Source organism: Mastigoproctus giganteus, chromosome 13 (genome assembly GCF_048544385.1).
Source record: "Mastigoproctus giganteus isolate SK-2022 chromosome 13, ASM4854438v1, whole genome shotgun sequence".
Classification (NCBI taxonomy): Eukaryota; Metazoa; Arthropoda; class Arachnida; order Uropygi; family Thelyphonidae; genus Mastigoproctus; species Mastigoproctus giganteus.
The window spans coordinates 108,311,348-108,328,850 of NC_143587.1; the positions used below are offsets into that span (position 1 = coordinate 108,311,348).

The 17,503-nt window shown below is 36.9% G+C and overlaps 1 protein-coding gene across 6 annotated transcripts in view; it reads left to right on the plus strand.

Moving 5' to 3' along the window:
- The window catches only part of LOC150076347 (phospholipase D1-like), a 496,427-nt gene that overhangs the window by 272,090 nt on the left and 206,834 nt on the right, over positions 1–17,503 (plus strand). For all 6 annotated transcript variants that reach the window (XM_090387709.1, XM_090387710.1, XM_090387707.1 and 3 more), the window contains one exon: positions 10,727–10,866. In XM_090387709.1, coding sequence (XP_090243835.1) covers positions 10,727–10,866 — 140 coding nt within the window. The remainder of the gene's footprint in view (positions 1–10,726; positions 10,867–17,503) is intronic.

Genomic DNA, 17,503 nt, shown 5'->3' on the forward strand with positions numbered 1-17,503 from the left:
CTTGTTGCTGTTCTCATTCCAACAGCTCTACATCCTTCTTAAAATGAGTTCTCCAGACCAGTGTATAGTTCTCAAGGTGTGGCCTGATCATTGCCTTATACAAGGGGATAATCACCTCCTTATCCCTGCTAGAAAAATTCCTGTATATCATTGACAAGACACCATGAGCTACTCTTGCAGCCTGTCTGCACTGTCAGAAAACTTCATATCTGCCTGCACAATTACCCCCAGGTCCTTTTCATTCTCTACCACCGTCAGTGTATCCCACAGAGTTGATATGTTACTCTGGGCTTACTGTTTCACATATGTAGTACTCCTCATCATACGATTTTCGCACGTGTGCACAGAAGGTTACGTCAGACTGGTTGTTTCACGAGTGGTACCATGAATCGAGAGCAAACGACGAGGATGCCAGACAATGAGGAGGATGTCCTACGTCTTGCAGAAGGCAATCCGAGTAAGAGTACTCGAGCGATAGGCCAATGATTGGGTATTTCCCAATCCACTGTATGGGGGATACTGTCAACAAACCAAATGAGTTCATACCATCTGCAATGCGTCCAATCATTGGAGCCTGCAGATTATCCACTCCGGAGGACTTTTGCTACTTGGTTTCTTCAACAGAAACGGTTAGCAAATGCTGACTTCCAGCGGGATCGCTGTTCACGTGACCTCCCGTTCAACGTCCTCTACCGCATGACGAAGGCATTTTGGACCCTGCAATGTTATGTGATTCCAATTCGTCTTTGTGCCCCCTACACCTCCTGCAAGTTTTTTGCAATGGTACTGAATCACGCGGTATTTCATTGAGAATACACCATGAGCTACTCTTGCAGCCCGTCTGCACTGCCCAGAGAACTTCATATCTGCCTGCACCCCAGGTCCCTTTCATTCTCTACCACTGTCAGTGTAGTACCACAAAGTTGATACGCTGCTGTTTCCCATATGTAGTACTTTACATTTGTCAATGTTAAACTTCATTTGCCACCTCTCAGCCCATCTGCTCAACCTTTCAGATCCTGTTGCAGCAGCATAGTGTCAGTAGTGTCCTTGACAACCCTGCCAATCTACGTATCGTCTCCAAAGTTCGACATTAAGCTTGCTATACCATCATCAATATCATTTATAAATAGAGAAAACAATAATGGACACAACATTGAACCCTGAGGGACTCCACTAATAACATTAGTCCGTAATAAGCAATGTCCATTGAATACCACCCTCTGTCGTCTCTCCCTCGACCACCCCTTTATCCATAACAGCAATTTGCCTCCAATTCCACATTGCTCCAATTTGTGCAGCAGTCTTCCATGTGCAACAGTATGTAAAGCCTTTCTAAGATCCAAGTATGTAATATCAAAGTGATACTCTCTATCCAGTTCTTTTGTGACTGCATCATAGTATCCAATCAAATTGGTCAGGCAAGACTTCCCCTTAACAAAACCATGCTGTGTCAGAGTTATAACAGAAGTCTTGTCTAGATGATCCTGCAGTGCTTCTTTAACCAGTGCCTCCATTAATTTTACAGGAACAGAAGTTAAACTCACAGGTCTATAATTACTTGTCAGTCTTTGATCCTCCTTTGTGAATTGGGATCACATTTGCACATCTCCAGTCTATGGGTACCTCCCCTGAGTCCAAAGAAGTTCTCATAATTATGGCTAAGAGTTTGTTTGCGTCCTTTGCTGCCTCCTTTAATATAACTGGATAGATCCCATCCACCCAGGTGCCTTTCTTGTGTTTATCTTCAACAATTTCTCCTCCACTTTATTCTCAGTTATTACAAGATTCTCTAGCTTACTGCCAGAGTTGAATACACCTCTGGCATTCCCCTCGCTGAATAACTCCTCATGTGTGAATGTCGATGCAAAATATTCATTTAGTTTGTTAGCTACCTGAGCAGGATCATCAACAGTTGACCCATCGATGTCAAGTGGACCAATCTGATTCATCACCCTCCTTCTAGAGTTTACATAAGTAAAGAACTCTTTGCTGTTTTTCTTTGCATCCCTTGCCAAAAATTTCTTGTAATCGGCCTTCGCCTGCCTAACCTCCTTTTGTAACTTGGTTACAGATCAACTTGTATCTATCATAGGCTTCTGTGTCACGTGTTAATTTGTATGTATCCCATTCATTTTTCTTCTCTGCCATATATCTCATTAGTTCATCTGACATCCATTTAGGCCTAAACCTTGAACAATATTTCTTAGTTGGTATATAAAGCCTAGTAGCTTCCAAGATAAGTTCTTTGAATGCGCTTCCCATTTTGAATTTGCTGTTGGTAACATCATCAGTTGGTCCCACTGTATAGAATTTAAATACTGTCTCAGTCCATCATAGTCGCCTTTACGAAAGCAAAAACCCTTCCCTTTACCCCTAATGGTAGTTACCTCTTTGAGTAAATCCCACTTCAGCACACTGTGATCACTGCCACGTAGTGGCTCCTCTATCTGCAGATTCTTAATGCATGAAGAATCACTACTGATAATCAAATCAAGAGTATTACTCCCTCTAGTTGCCTCCCGAACATGCTGATGTAGAAAACAATCATCCAATAAATCCACAAAAGCCTTGCTAGTTTGTGAGTGACCACCCCTCAATATCTGGGAAATTAAAATCCCCCATTATAAGACTCTCTGATGTACTGGCCCACTCTATTTCCCTGTGCAGTTTCTTATTATACTCATCAGGGTCATTAGGCCTATAGCACACTCCTACTCTCAATTTTGATCTCTCAATACTTATGTCACACCAAACTGACTCACACTGCACTGTCCAGCGATGTCGACTGGCTTCACTTCCTTGGATTTTATGCGTTTCTTAACTAATAGCATAACTTAATAGCACATTAAGCCTGACATACCATCATCAATATCATTAATAAATATAGAAAACAACAATGGACCCAACACTGAACCCTGGGGGAACTCCACTAATAACATTAGTGCACTAAGAGCAGTGTCCATTGATTACCACTCTGTCTTTTCCCACTCAACCATCCCTTTATCCATAGTAGCAATTTGCCTCCAGCGCCACACTGTTCTAATTAGTGCAACAATCTTCCATGTGCAAAAGCCCTTCTAAGATAGAAATATATGATATCAAAATTATTCTTTGCATCCAGTTCCTTTGTGACCACATAATAGTATCCAATCAAATTGGTCAGACAAGTCGTCCCATTAACAAACTCAAGCTGTGTCCGAGCTGTAACAAAGACTTGTATAGATGATCCTGCAATGCTTCTTTAACCAGTGCCTCCATTAATTTCCCTGGAAAAGAAGCGAAACTAACAGGTATGTAATTAACTGTGTCTCCCTTTGTCCTCCTTTGTGGATTGATGTCATATTTGCACATCTCCAGTCCATGGGTACCTCCCATGAGTCCAAGGAAGCTCTCTTAATTATGGCTAAGGGTTTGCTTACTTTCTTTGCTGCCTCCTTTAATATAAATGGATAGATTCCATCCACCCCAGGTGCCTTTCTTATGTTTATCTTCAACAATTTGTCCTCCACTTTACTCTCAGTTATTACAAGATTATCTAGCTTACTGCTAGAATTTAATACACCTCTGGCATTCCACTCCCTTAATAACTCCTCATGTGAATGTAGATGCAAAATATTCATTTAGTTTGTTAGCTACCTGAGCAGAATCTTCTACAGTTGAATCGTCGATATCAAGTGGACCAGTATTTTTTTTTTTTTTTTTTTTATTTTTTGTAAAAAAAATAGGTGCCGGCACTCATTCTTTGCTATCAAAAAAAATTCCGTGCCGGCACGAGTGACACGGCTGGCACGCAGTGGGTGTCAGCCATGCCAGCTGCTTCCGTCTGTTAAGGATCACGTGACATTATGCAGGTCAGCACCCGTCAGTCATGGCCGTATCGCTAGCAGTTGGTACCCTATATCCGATACTGAATCTCGACCATTAATTTTATTAACACAAATTTTATTAAGCATAAATTTATTATACAAGTATATTAAAAATAAGTCAAAGGTGAATCTTATTTAATAAATAAAAAATAATAAGTAAAATGTAAAAATATACGGTAAGTACCAAGTAAAAAAATAAGTAAAAATAATTTCATAATGAAGTTTTGGTCGAGATTCAGAAACGGGTACCCCTTCCAGACTGCTACCGATACGGCCATGATTGACAGGTGCTGACTCCGCCCATTGTCACGTGATATCCTTAATAGTTGGAAGCAGCTGGCACGGCTGACACAGACTGCGTGCCAGGCATGTCACCCGTGCTGGCACGCTGTAAAAAAGGTACTGGTACGCCGTAACGTTGCGTACCATCACAAAAAAGTCCTGAAGTGGACCAATCTGATTCATCCCCTTCCTTCTAGAATTTACATAAGTAAAGAACTCTTTGCTGTTTTTCTTTGCATCCTTTGCCAAAGATTTATCGTAATCTGCGTCTCGTAATGATATTTGCCTTTGAAGTTTTGATCAACACCTGAAATTCATCAGATTTACTTTGGTGTACACCCAAGTATAGGTGCACATGTTTCTATTCTTAGCTACCCTAACACAGCCCATGTGTTTACTTGTTCTGCAATGAATCCCAGAAGTCACTGGAATCCCCTGCACCTTGTTTTCCAGGCTGCTGCTCATTTCAGTAGAAGCAGTGCAAGAATCACTTTCACCTCTGCCATGGCTACTGTTAATCTATTAGTCTGTATCCCCCCCCCCAAGCTAGCAGTTTTCTGAGCCACTAACTCTGCCTCAATAGCATCATCAAATATTCTTGCACCCTTTCTATTTAAGTGTATCCCATCCCTGTAGAAGCAGTCTCCTGTTAACAAGCACAGCCCAGGCTGAGAAAAATTCTATCCCTTGAGTCTTGCTCAGTCTTTCCGGGGCCGAATTGATTGACAAGGCTCTCATCATATACGCCATTCTGTAGTGTCTGGGAAGAATTGCAGACACATTCAAATTCAACCCTAACTCACGGCTTTTTTTTCAACATTGACCTGTACTTAAGTAATTCCACCGGTCTCCTACTCTTAATATCATTAGTGCCAATGTGTACAACAATGAGTCTTTGTGCCCTTAAAAGATATCTGCTCAACAACATGATCATCAACCTTTGTCCCTGGCAGACATACTCTGGTCCTGTTCCACCTATCCTTTTTGCACAATATGTTCCCCATTTCCCTGACAATAGTCACTGACAACTACTAGTTCCTTTAGGACCAGTGCATTGAACATCACGCTGAGTTGCGTGATGTTCAATGCAAGCTCTGGCATTGATGTGGGCAGCTGAGGGCTTGATGGGCCCCTCAGTTTAAATCCTTCGAGCACATCCACCCTGTCCTCATATACACACCCATAACAAAGTTAGTGCCTGATTTCCTTACATCATGCAGACAGACATTCTCCTTGACAATATCATGTCCCATTCCTGATTGCTCCACAAACACCAAACAAGTAGTGCATTTCAAAAGGCTGTGATTCAGAGGACAACCATCTCCCCCTCAGTTGTCCCCTGAGCCATAGTACTCCCATTATATCCTACCACATACTCCCTACTCTCATTTTCCCTTTCCGAGTTTTCATATCACGCCAAACAGACTGAAAATTGCACTATCCGCCCGTGTCAACTTGATGCACTTCCTTAGATTTTGTGTTTTTTAACTAACAGCATAAATCCCCCCCATTTCCCCTCAGTTGTCCCCTGAGCCACAGTACTCCCATTATATCCTACCACATACTCCCTACTCCCATTTTCCTTTTCCGAGTTTTCATATCATGCCAAACAGACTGAAAATTGCACTATCCGCCCGTGTCAACTTGATGCACTTCCTTAGATTTTGTGTTTTTTAACTAACAGCATAAACCCCCCCCCCCTTGTCCTTTCTGTACTCATTGTACTCCCCAAATTCCAATTCTGCACTTCTTATATCTGTGTGACACCATGTCTCTGATATCCCAACAATATCTGGCTTTGATCATCACTTGAAATTCATCAAATTTATTTACTATACTTTTAGCATTGGTGTACATGCAGGTATACATGCTCTTGTTCTTACTCTTGTTAACTTGTTCCATGATGACTCCCAGCAGCTCTTGAAATCCTCAGCAGCAGCAACTTGCTCTCTAAGCTGCTGCTCATTACAGTAGAAGCCGTGCAAGAATTGCTTTCACCTCTGCCTGCAGCTAATACTGAGGAATGGAGGAATTTGAAGGAGCATATGGATTTTGTTGGCAAATTTGAAGAGTTTATATAGATGTATGATGAAATTACTACCACTGCAACACCAGAAGAGCTACTGAGCATCAAACAAAATAATGTTTTTGTTACCAGCGAAAGCAAAGAAGCGCACACTGCCATCTAAAGAAGATGCCCAAAATGCATTGAACATAATAGAGAATGTGTTGGCCTGAAGTAACTTTGATAAAGAAACAACTGTTGCATTTGATGATGTCTGTTCTGTAGTTAAAAATGCATACAGGACAAAAACTGTGCAAACAAAATTGGAATTTTTCTTTAAATTAGATTAATTTATTAAAAAGTTAATGGTTTGTATGTCTCCTTTTATATTAAGATTGTAATTCTTTTTACTGTGATACTAAAATATTGTTTATATCAAAATACTATATATACTGTATAATATTTTCACTTCTGTTAATATTGCTTTACTCTGATTTTGTCTTACAAATAAAATAAAATCTTTAAAAAATGTTATTCCTATTTCTGTATTGTTAGACAAAGCTTTTGTTTTAATTTAATTTTATTTTTGGTATTATTATTATTATTATTATTAAATATACAGTATGTACAAAAAAAAAAAAGAAAAGCGGTAAAAGTTTGACACTTCGGAGGATCTCGTTATTAAGAAACATTAAAATTTAGGTCCCTTTTACTTTGTACTAATGTGATTCGACTGTAAAATGTTTTTTACAATATTATTTGTAGAAGTGTTGTTTCATAAACTGTCTGTTGCTTTGGTCCCTTATTTTATTTTTAATAAATAAAGGGCAGCCACGGTTTAAGAACCTATTTACTGATATTTGCATTTCAATACTTAAATCTAATTGAAGTAGAATATTTTTATGCATTGAGAAACTGATTGAAAATCACAGATCTTTTATCTGTAAAGGGATCATAACTATCATAGTGTAAGAATGTAGTAGCAGTGGCATTTGATGCAAGAAAGCAAGTGTATGAGCTTAAGCAGCACCAGCCAAAAAAAAAAAAATCACACCATTCCCTCCAAAGGCGTGTCCAGTTCCTCCTTAAATTTATTCAACATTAACTTCCACAACAACAGATGGAAGTTTGTTCCAGCAATTAACCACCCGCTGGCTAAAGGCAAAATTTCCGCACATCTAATCTACATCTGTCTTTTCTTAATTTGAATTTATGCCCTCTTAGGTTCGTAATCTGAACAAGTGGAAGGATCCCATCAGAATTCAGCGTGCTCAACCCATTCAAGGTCTTATACACCTCAATCAGATCACCGCGCAGGTGCCTAGTCTCCAGCCACTGCAATTTGCAGAACTTAAGCCTCTCTTGGTAAGAGGATCCCTTCATTCCCCTCACCAATCTTGTTGCCCTTCTCTGTACATGCTCAAGTAAATCTACATCCTTCCTAAAATGAGGCCTCCAGACCTGTACGCAGTACTCAAGACGTGGCCTGACCATTGCCTTATACAGAGGGTTAATCACCTCCTTTTCCCTGCTAGCAAAATTCCTATATATCATTGACAAAACCCCTTGACCTGCCCTGGCAGCCTGTCTGCATTGCTCAGAAAACTTTATATCTGACTGCACAATTACTCCCAGGTCTTTTTCATTTTCTACCACCTTAAGTGTAGTACGTTTCTCTGGAGTTACTTCTACCCATATGCAGTACTTTGCATTTGTCAAGGTATTGCATTTGTGTAAACTTCAGTTGCCACTTCTTAGCCCATCTGCCCAAATTATCTAGATCCTGTTGCAGTAGCACACTGCCATTACTGTCATTAACAACCCTGCCAACCTTTGTATCATCTGCAAACTTCGACATTAAGCCTGATATACCTTCATCAATATCATTGATAAATATGCAAAACAGTGGACCTAACACCGAACCCTGTGGGACTCCACTAATAACATTAGTCCACGAAGAGCAGCACCCATTGATTACCACCCTCTGTCTTCTCCCACTTATCCATCCTTTTATCCATTGTAGCAACTTACCCTTAATACCATTCTGCTCCAATTTGTACAATAGTCTTCCATGCGCAACAGTGTCAAAAGCTTTCCTGAAATCCAAATATATGATATCAAAATTATTTTTTGCATCCAGTTCCTTTGTAACAACATCATAATATCCTATCAAATTTGTCAGACAAGACTTTCCCTTAACAAACCATGTTGTGTCTGAATTATTGCTGCAGTCTTGTCTAGATGATCCTGCAATGCATCTTTAACCAGCGACTCCATTATTTTACCCAGAACAGAAGTTAAACTAACTGGTCTGTAATTACTTGTGTCACCCTTCGATCCCCCTTTGTGAATTGGGGATACATTTGCAGATCTCCAGTCTGTGGGAACCTCCCCTGAGTCCAAGGATGCTCTCATAATTATGGCTAAGGGTTTGCTTAGTTGCTTTGCCGCCTCCTTTAATATAACTGGATAGATCCCATCCACCCCAGGTGCTTTTCTTATGTTTAACTTCAACAATTTCTCCTCCACTCTGCTTTCAGTTATTACAAAATCATTAAGTATCCTGCTACAATTTGATAACATTCTGCCATTTTCAAACCTTAATAATTCCTCGTGTGAATGTAGATGCAAAATACTCATTCAGTTTGTTTGCTATCTGAGCAGGATCATCAACAGTCAAACCATCGATGTCAAGTGGACCAATCAGATTCATCCCCTTCCTTTTAGAGTTTATGTCCCAGTGCTGATCCACTGTATATTTTGAAATGAATTATCTGATCAATTCATGTTAGCATTAAATTTTGAAAATTTAACAATTTCTTATTGGCGTCTTCTGTTTCTAGGGTGAACTCTAATCTGAGATGAATGTTGTTTAAAATGTGTAACATCTTGTATGGAAAAATTATCCGTAATACCTATGACCGTCATCAAGATATCTCCCGTAATATCTAATACGTGGAAAAAAATGGTGTTAAGTGTAGTTCAGGTTTTGTCAGATAAATTTCAGCTATAAATCCACTAAGGTTTAATCCCATCGGCAAACTAAACTGAATATCTGCTTATAAACTTTATTTTGAAAGGAAATATAATTGGCTTCAATTAAAAGGTTAATTAATTCAAATATTGTTTTTGTCTGAAACCAGTTCAATATTTTTAATCTACAGTCATTGTTTAACACGTCCCGTACAACATCTAAAGTCTATTAAACATGTTCATTAGTGTATAACAAAGAAACATCAAATGAAAAAGTATATCATTATTATTTAATTGCATATCTTTCAAATTATTAAATATATGATTTTTTTATTATACCAAATAGAATTGATTGTCTAAATGGTTTATCATATTATATAGATATGACACTAACGAAGCTAATGCTGAATTTTTATAGGAGATGATGGAATAGATAGGGTGGCCCTCTTTGTGTAATTTGATTTGACCGAAGAGTGTAGGAATGTTGCAAGTTTTGGCCTTCAAATCTTTCAGTTGAGCAATAATAATATAATCATTCTTGCATTATATAAAGTTAAGGACTTATTGTATGGATTCACTAGGTTTATAAATAAATCTGGTGTGATTTCTTTATACATTGGAGGGTCCAAAGTTATATTGTTTAACTAACTGATATCTTGTCTATCAAGTACACACATATCACCTTTGTCTGCCCATTGTATATAATGTCGGGATTATTTTTGAGACTATATATCACAGAATTTTCACATTTACTCAGTAATGGAAGAAGTGGAATTTTAGAATAATTTGATTTGATTAATTTGTTGTACAATAGTATCCTTCTGTAATTTATGTTGAAGACCGTATTCAACATCAACAGTTAACTGTTTAGGCAGGTTGCGTGAATGCAAATTATAAATCAAGCCCTTTGACAATAGTATAATTTTGTCTTGAGTTAGAGGGTACGACGAGCGAATAGTTGCATGTAAGAAGTCAGAAACAATGTGTGTTGTGGGAATGATCAGTAGAAATTGTATGTACCTTTCTGAAATACAGAAAGGTACATACATTTCTGAAATACAGAAAGGTACGTACGATTTATGAATTTTTATAAATTTTTGTAATAATTTTTACTTTTATATTATTCATTTAAAGTTGATAATTAAGAAAAATAATGTGGAAATTACTACTTTTGCACATTAGTTATAAATCTTCAGCAGAGTTTGAGAGCAAAGTCTCTCTTTAAGAATAATTTTAAGTGATGTTCATTGTAAAGAAATTTCAATACAACAAAATTCATGTTGTTGACAACAAGAAAAAGAAAGACATTTGGATGACAAGAATATAATAAATGAAACATCAGGACAGAAGGAAACTTAAGTTGCTTGGATATATATAAGAGGAGACTAGTTAGGAAAATGAATGGAGAGAGAAGACCAAGATTGGGGGGGGGGGAACATTAATACAAAGAAATATGAATCTGGAAGAAAGAATAAGTAGTCTGGCATTTAAATTTAATAAAATTCAACATCTTTCCTTGAGAACATTATAATGAAATTTGTTCTAATGTCATTTGCAGTGTATATAATGTCTTTTCTTTCCCCCTATTATTATACAGGTTTTACGTCATCCGGACCATGTACAAACAGGTATATTACTTTGGGCACATCATGAAAAGATTGTATGTGTGGATCAGACCTATGCCTTTGTTGGAGGATTGGACCTTTGTTATGGACGTTGGGATGATTACATGCATAGGTAAACAGATTGTTGAATAAACTTAGGTGATCTCACCACAACTTTATCTAACAAGTCCATATAAGATATATATATGGAGATATATATATATATATATATATATATATATTAGTAAATAAAAAAATGTATTGGCCATATAAACTATTCTGTCTGTACAAATTCCTGATTCATTCTTTGATTAAACCATTCTTTTCATTTTTTTTTTTTTAATGGTATGGGATCTCATAAACAAATCAAAATAAAAAAAATATATATAAATAAAATTTAAACAAATTACCCTTGTTTTCTCTCATCACATAGGTAGGTGTTTAGTTGATCTCCAAATTTACCCGAACTGTGTGCCTCACTGCCCACAGAGATAACATATTTTAGTAAAATTTTAAAAATGGCTTGAATTTGTGAAGTTCTGGAATCATTTATAACAGTAAAAGTTTTGCCTTCGTTCATCTTACTATTTCCTCTAAGGGCATTATAGACCCAAACCTCTATCAGGACCCCCTCCCCTCTGAAGTGCCTGGTTGCTAATTTCTGAAATCCACATATTTAGTCTCCTCATATGAGCACCCTTTTCCAGATCTCACCAAGCAGGTGAGATCTGGAAAAAGGTGCTTGGAATACTGTGTCCAAAGATTGCCCACCTTTGGACACAGTATTCCAAGTGTGATCTTAAAATTACGCTATACAGTGGTATGGGGATTCTTACTTCTACCAGCAATAAATAACACTAGCCAACAATTTTAAACCTTTTTTTCGATAACATGAGCAAAATCATTTAATTTTGACTAAATCGCATATACTGAAAACAAAAATGACAGAGAAAGTTCATATCACCTCATATTTTCATGTTATGGCTTCGTGCTCCTTGTTTTTTTTCCAAAAATTGTGAAATTTTACTGTTCTAAATGTATTTGACTACTTTTCTTGTAAACTAATTGATTGAAATAGAAATGATCAGTAAACATTCCAAATGGATAAAAAATAACATATATAAATGTAAACTTTATAATCACCTATTTGGATTTAAGTAAGCAATTAACCCACAAAAGTGGAGGCAAAAATAGGAAATCATACTACTTAGTTATTTTTTCCTCATGAGCAGAATGGTCCTCCCTTATCAGAAACCAACAATAGTCACCCATCATTGCTGGATCTCATTGTCCTTGATACCTCTCTGCTCTATAGTGTGGATACCTTGGAATCGTTCCCCAGCTCGTCACTGACAGTTCTCAAGTTGTCCGGGAAGAAGTCCAGGTGTGAATGTAGGACATTCGGCATCCTAACTTTTGATAGTTATGCAACAATTCTTCTATCAACTCTTTAGAGTTTTCTAATTTTTTTATTCCCTAAAAACCCGCAAATAGCAGCTCTGAAGGATTTCTACCCAGCTAATTCAGTGGCGTTAAGTTTAGTTTCAAAAATTTCATCCTTTAAAAGCTGTCCAATTTGTGGGCCTATGAATATATACGCTCTTTCAACTTTGTATCACTAATTTTTGGAAACTAGCTTTTTAATTAATCGAAACCTTCACTATTTTTGTCCAGAGCTTTTACAAAATGAGACCCAACTTAATGTGTAAAGGCCAAAGAAGTACCATTTCAGGTTTTACTGAAGGCGTGCATTTGATGTTGAGTTTCCCGGGAACGTGTTCTTCTCTGACGGCCGATTCCTTCACAGTATAATGTTCTACTGCTCAACTATCCTATAAACACAGAAACAACAATACATAGCAAAACCACCCTGTAATCCAAGCAACAAAGCGATTACTTTTAAATCACCACAGATTTTCCAACAATATTTCTTATAGTTTAAGACATTTAATAGCAATTACATGCTGTCATAGGTTTCTTTCATAGCCACTGAATGAGCCACTAGGACTGACTGTTTGATAATAGGATTGTGTACCAAAACTGCTTTTAAACTGAGTTTAGAAGAATCAGTGAATAATCTCAATTCTTCAGGATTGTGTTCAAGCCCTAGTTCATCCATCAATCCATTTATCTTTGCAGACACAAAGAGAACCTTCCATTTGATAATAACCTGCACACATTTTGTTTCGGTTTCTAAACACAGAAATCTGGTTTTTGCCAGCAAATTCCACCTAGATCCTAATAGCTCAGCCTGTTGCTTTGAAAGATTTAAATCCCTAACCAAATCATTAAGTTCACTTTGCTCAATTAAGTGTGTGGTCTTGTCATTTTCAGGATTGTAACTAGGATCAGCAGATGTTGAGGGGGAGGTATGAGCTCTGTTGACTCTTGCTTTTCTTCTGGAATAGTGATTTCTTTACAGCTAGGTTGAGGAATAGGGAGTTCCAGTGTGTGGCACTAATCTTATTGCCGATGGAAGGTTAGGGTATTTTTTATTTTAACTCTATTTTTCCTTGAAAACCCCTTAGTATTTGTGAGACAGGAATAACAATCTTCGAGGTGACTTGTTGGTTCTCGCCAGATAATCGGAACATCAAAAGGCATTTTAGAATTGTTCTCCTTCATCCATTCAGTCAGATTTACATAGCACATTATACAGCACATATTCTATTTATCCTGATCACCCGATGACCAAAATAAAAATGTTTGTTTCACCTTGTCTGTGATTGATCGACGTTGCTACTTCACTGTAAATTGCAGTGCAAACATAGCAAAAACTGTTTGGCGAATTAACGCATGCATGCTGTTTTTGCTCCATTCCACAAGTTTTCACAAGATAATTATGCAACAATTCTATCAACTCTCTAGAGTTTTCTACTTTTTTATTCCCTAAAAACCCACAAACAGCAGCTCTGAAGGATTTCCACCCACAACCTACCACTAGATCTTACAAATCAAAACTAATCCCAAACGTGTACATTTAAGGGCTAAAGACAGCTAAAGATAAACAAGTTGTCTATCACAAAGGTGCTTGGCTGCCGGGCGCCTCCATAGCCAGGTGGGCAGGAGCAGCAGTGCGTAGCACACGCTTCTTGATTAGACCGGGGTTCGAGCCCTTGACCACCACATGCAAAGGATGCGGAATGGTCAGGGAATGACCACCGCATATCCCCGGAGCAATATGGCCTTAGTTGCTAATGCTCCTAAAAACCAAATAACAAGCTTGGCTGCCAGAAATATAGTAGGGTCCAAATGTGCTACCACATAATATAGATTATAGCAATATAACTCAAGAGCAGCCACTCCTCAGGGTCATAAAACTAAAGAGAGGTATTAGTATACCAATAAACAACACAGATATGTGTCTTTTGTTACAAAGGTATAGTGTGATGTCGGACGATTTCATTGATTTTGAAGCTATTTTACAGGTTTTTTAAAAACTGTTTTTGCATTTTTCTAAAAAAATGTAATGTGATAGAAACTTTTTTTACTGTCATATTCGTAATCAGCACTTGCATAAAAGTTAACAAAAAATGCTTACTTTCACCCATGCTAGCAAAATGTTGACAGGCAACAAGGAAGGTCTACAGTGTCCTACACTGTAGACCTTCCTTGTTGCCTCTCTACACTAGTTATAGAACTATGTGTGCCTGTGTCACACCTCCCAAATCCCTTTTCTTCTACTGTTTTTAAATCAATCCTACCAAGCATTTAATTGCTGCTCCCAGAGTTTAAGACCTTGTATTTTGCCAAATTTACCCAGCATTTTTCATGCTGAACCTGACTGCCCATCCGGCAGAGATGTCAAACATTATCTGGCACTGCCTAACTACAATAAATGTAATTGTATTGTGCATTAACCATTTATTAAATATTAAAAGGCTGAATTTTTTTTTCTATATTCCTAAATATAGAAAATTAGAATTTTCTATATAACCAGATTACTATTTGCACAATTTTGGAAATGGATAGTTTTTGTTTACTTGGAATTTTATGTGAAAAGCACTTGTCAAGTTCCATCAAGTGCCTACTTTTTTTTTTTTTTTTTTTTTTCTTTCTGCTTCAATGTTCCAATTTTGTAAATAATACACTGCAGATTATGAAACTAACATGATGACCGACATTGCTGATAATAAACTAGCAAGATTGCTTAGGTAGCTGACATATCTGCTATAGAATTTAGGTACTCTTTATTTTATGTTTAATTGTTGTACAAAATGTGTATGTCAATTATTATCGATACAAAATGGATTCTTGTTTCTATTATAATTTATTTTGATCTGTTTATTCTTTTTATTGGACAAAGCATTAATGCATGTGTTAAGTTTGGATTGTTACACTCTTAATGGTTTTCTGCATTGAAAAATGGAAGTGACAGTTACTTTTGTGTTTATATTTTCTGACTCCAAGATTATTTTAATTTTCAGCAAAAATAATGAAAGTTGTGTTCCACTGAAAATAATACGTAAAACATTTTTAAAATTTTAAGTTTTTAAGTAAAAAATCACATTTAATAAGTATTGAAATTATTATTAAAAGATTTAAACATTCATGTACTTCAAGCCAAATTAAAAAAAAAAAAAAAAACTTTTTCGAGTAATAAAAACTACCTACCAGGTGCTGCACAACCTTGCTTGCTACAAACTGGGTACAACCACTGATGGGTTAAACCTATCTGACCATCCTTAAAGCCAACCTGATTCATCCTGAAGGCATGCTGCTTAGCCCTGGCATTAACTGCTCTCCCAATCTTTACATCTGCAAACTATCACATCTTCTATCCCTTCATGTTATTTATGAACATTATAAAAACAGTGGCCCCAGAATTGATAATTGTTAGATCCTACTTCTAATGTTATACCAGTCTGAAGAATAACCATTAATTGCAACCCTCTGTCTCCTGCCCTGCAGCCACACTGCAATCCTTCTTAGAACCTTGCTTGTGATCCCAACATGTTCTAGCATATACAGTAACAGTCTGTCTTGGGGGACTGAGTCAAATGCAGTGCTAAAATCCAAATAAAGTGTCAAACTTATTCCTATATCCAGCTCATGCATAACTGCCATTATAGTTAACCAGGTTAGTTAAACATGATTTTCCCTTAACAAGTCCATGTGGTGTATCCTTGAGGATTCCTTTTCTGTGTAAATGTCTCTATATTATACTCTTTATTTTTACCTCCATGATATTCACTACTACTGAAATCAGAGTGACTATTCTGTGGTTACCCACTTTGCTCTTTATGTATTGGTGACACTCTTCCAATCCAAATCTGCCATATCCAATGATGCCTCATAATTAACCTTAATGGTTCGGGGCACTTTCGTCACCTCCATCAAAATTATATGCCATCTCCAGAAGTCTTATTTGCCTTTAGGCTCAAAAGTTTTTCTAATAAACAATCTGCTATAAATTTCAGTATTGCTAATTTCCTACTGTTCAACAAATGGAGAGTGGAAAAGTTTATAAAAAAAATAATATTGCTTCTGTTTCTGTTAAAAATTTAGTAATGCTGGACAAGAGAACAAGAGCGTTAACTTCACTATGAAATTTGCTGAATGCTTATTTGCATCATTTATTGCAAAATATAACTTCATCTGAGCTGTATTATATAGAAATCCCAGATTATACCTTTGGGGTTGACAGGTTATGGCTTGTTAACTGTGTGGGATATTTTGTGGAAGATTGTGGCTTAAAATCAAAAGAGAAAATGAAACAGAGAAATGAAAATGAGCTGTGCTGATCATGCAGATTCATTATTAGAAATGTTTTCTGGTAGTGAAATAAAAAAAAAAAAGTGAACCAAAACAGCAGTTTTTTTTTTTTTTTTTAGTAAAATTTGGGCAGAGAAGGAAGGAAGGAGATTGTGATGACTCAGAAAAGCTTGGAATTTTCAGTTGTTACAGATGGTAATCAAAAATAATCTTCAAATCAGACAAGTCTTGCTTGTGGTGATGGTGTTCAAAGGTGACTCTAGAGCATTACAATATTGAGCATCTTCTTACCAACCTGAAAGAAAGTGGAATTCCTTTAGAAAACTGGCTGGCACTTGTGTTGGTAATGCACCTGTTATGGTAAGCCTAAAAACTGGAGTAGCAAGGGCATTAATAGTGAAGCATAAATTTTGAGTTGTCATCAGGAGTTAACACAGATTTTAGTTGTATCGGGAGGTAGCACAAATTTATTGGTTGTCATGCAACATGTTCAGATTTGAAATATTTTTTTGTGGACAAATTTCTAATACTTCATAGTGTAATTGAAGGTAAAGAGATAGATGAAGCAAAATATGTTTTGCAATATCAGTTCTGTCAGTTTTCAGCGTAAGAACCTACCATGAGTTATGTGAAAGAAGAAAGAATGGATATATAGTGGTCCTTGATTGGGGAACCAACAAGTGAGAAAGAAAACTTTAAATATAACAAATTATCCCAAGTCATGCTTGTCATTTTAACAATTTCACAATTATATCTGTGTGTGGGTGGGTGGTGGGGAGATGTTCAGCTAGGTGAAAAAAAAAAAAAAAACCCGTTCATATCTTCTCTTACTGATGAAACTTGGAAAATGCTCTCAACAGCCAGGTATAGATAATAGGGCATTCTTATAAAGACTCAACATTTGTGAAGAGGCAACGTCTTCAAAAGTCTCTTCCTTAAAACAATTATAAGTGGTATCACAGTCAATTCAGGAAATCCCATAAGAAAAGTAATGGTTAACAGAAAAGTCCTGGTTACAGTAATTTCTGAAAGCATACCATATCGGTAAACTGTCC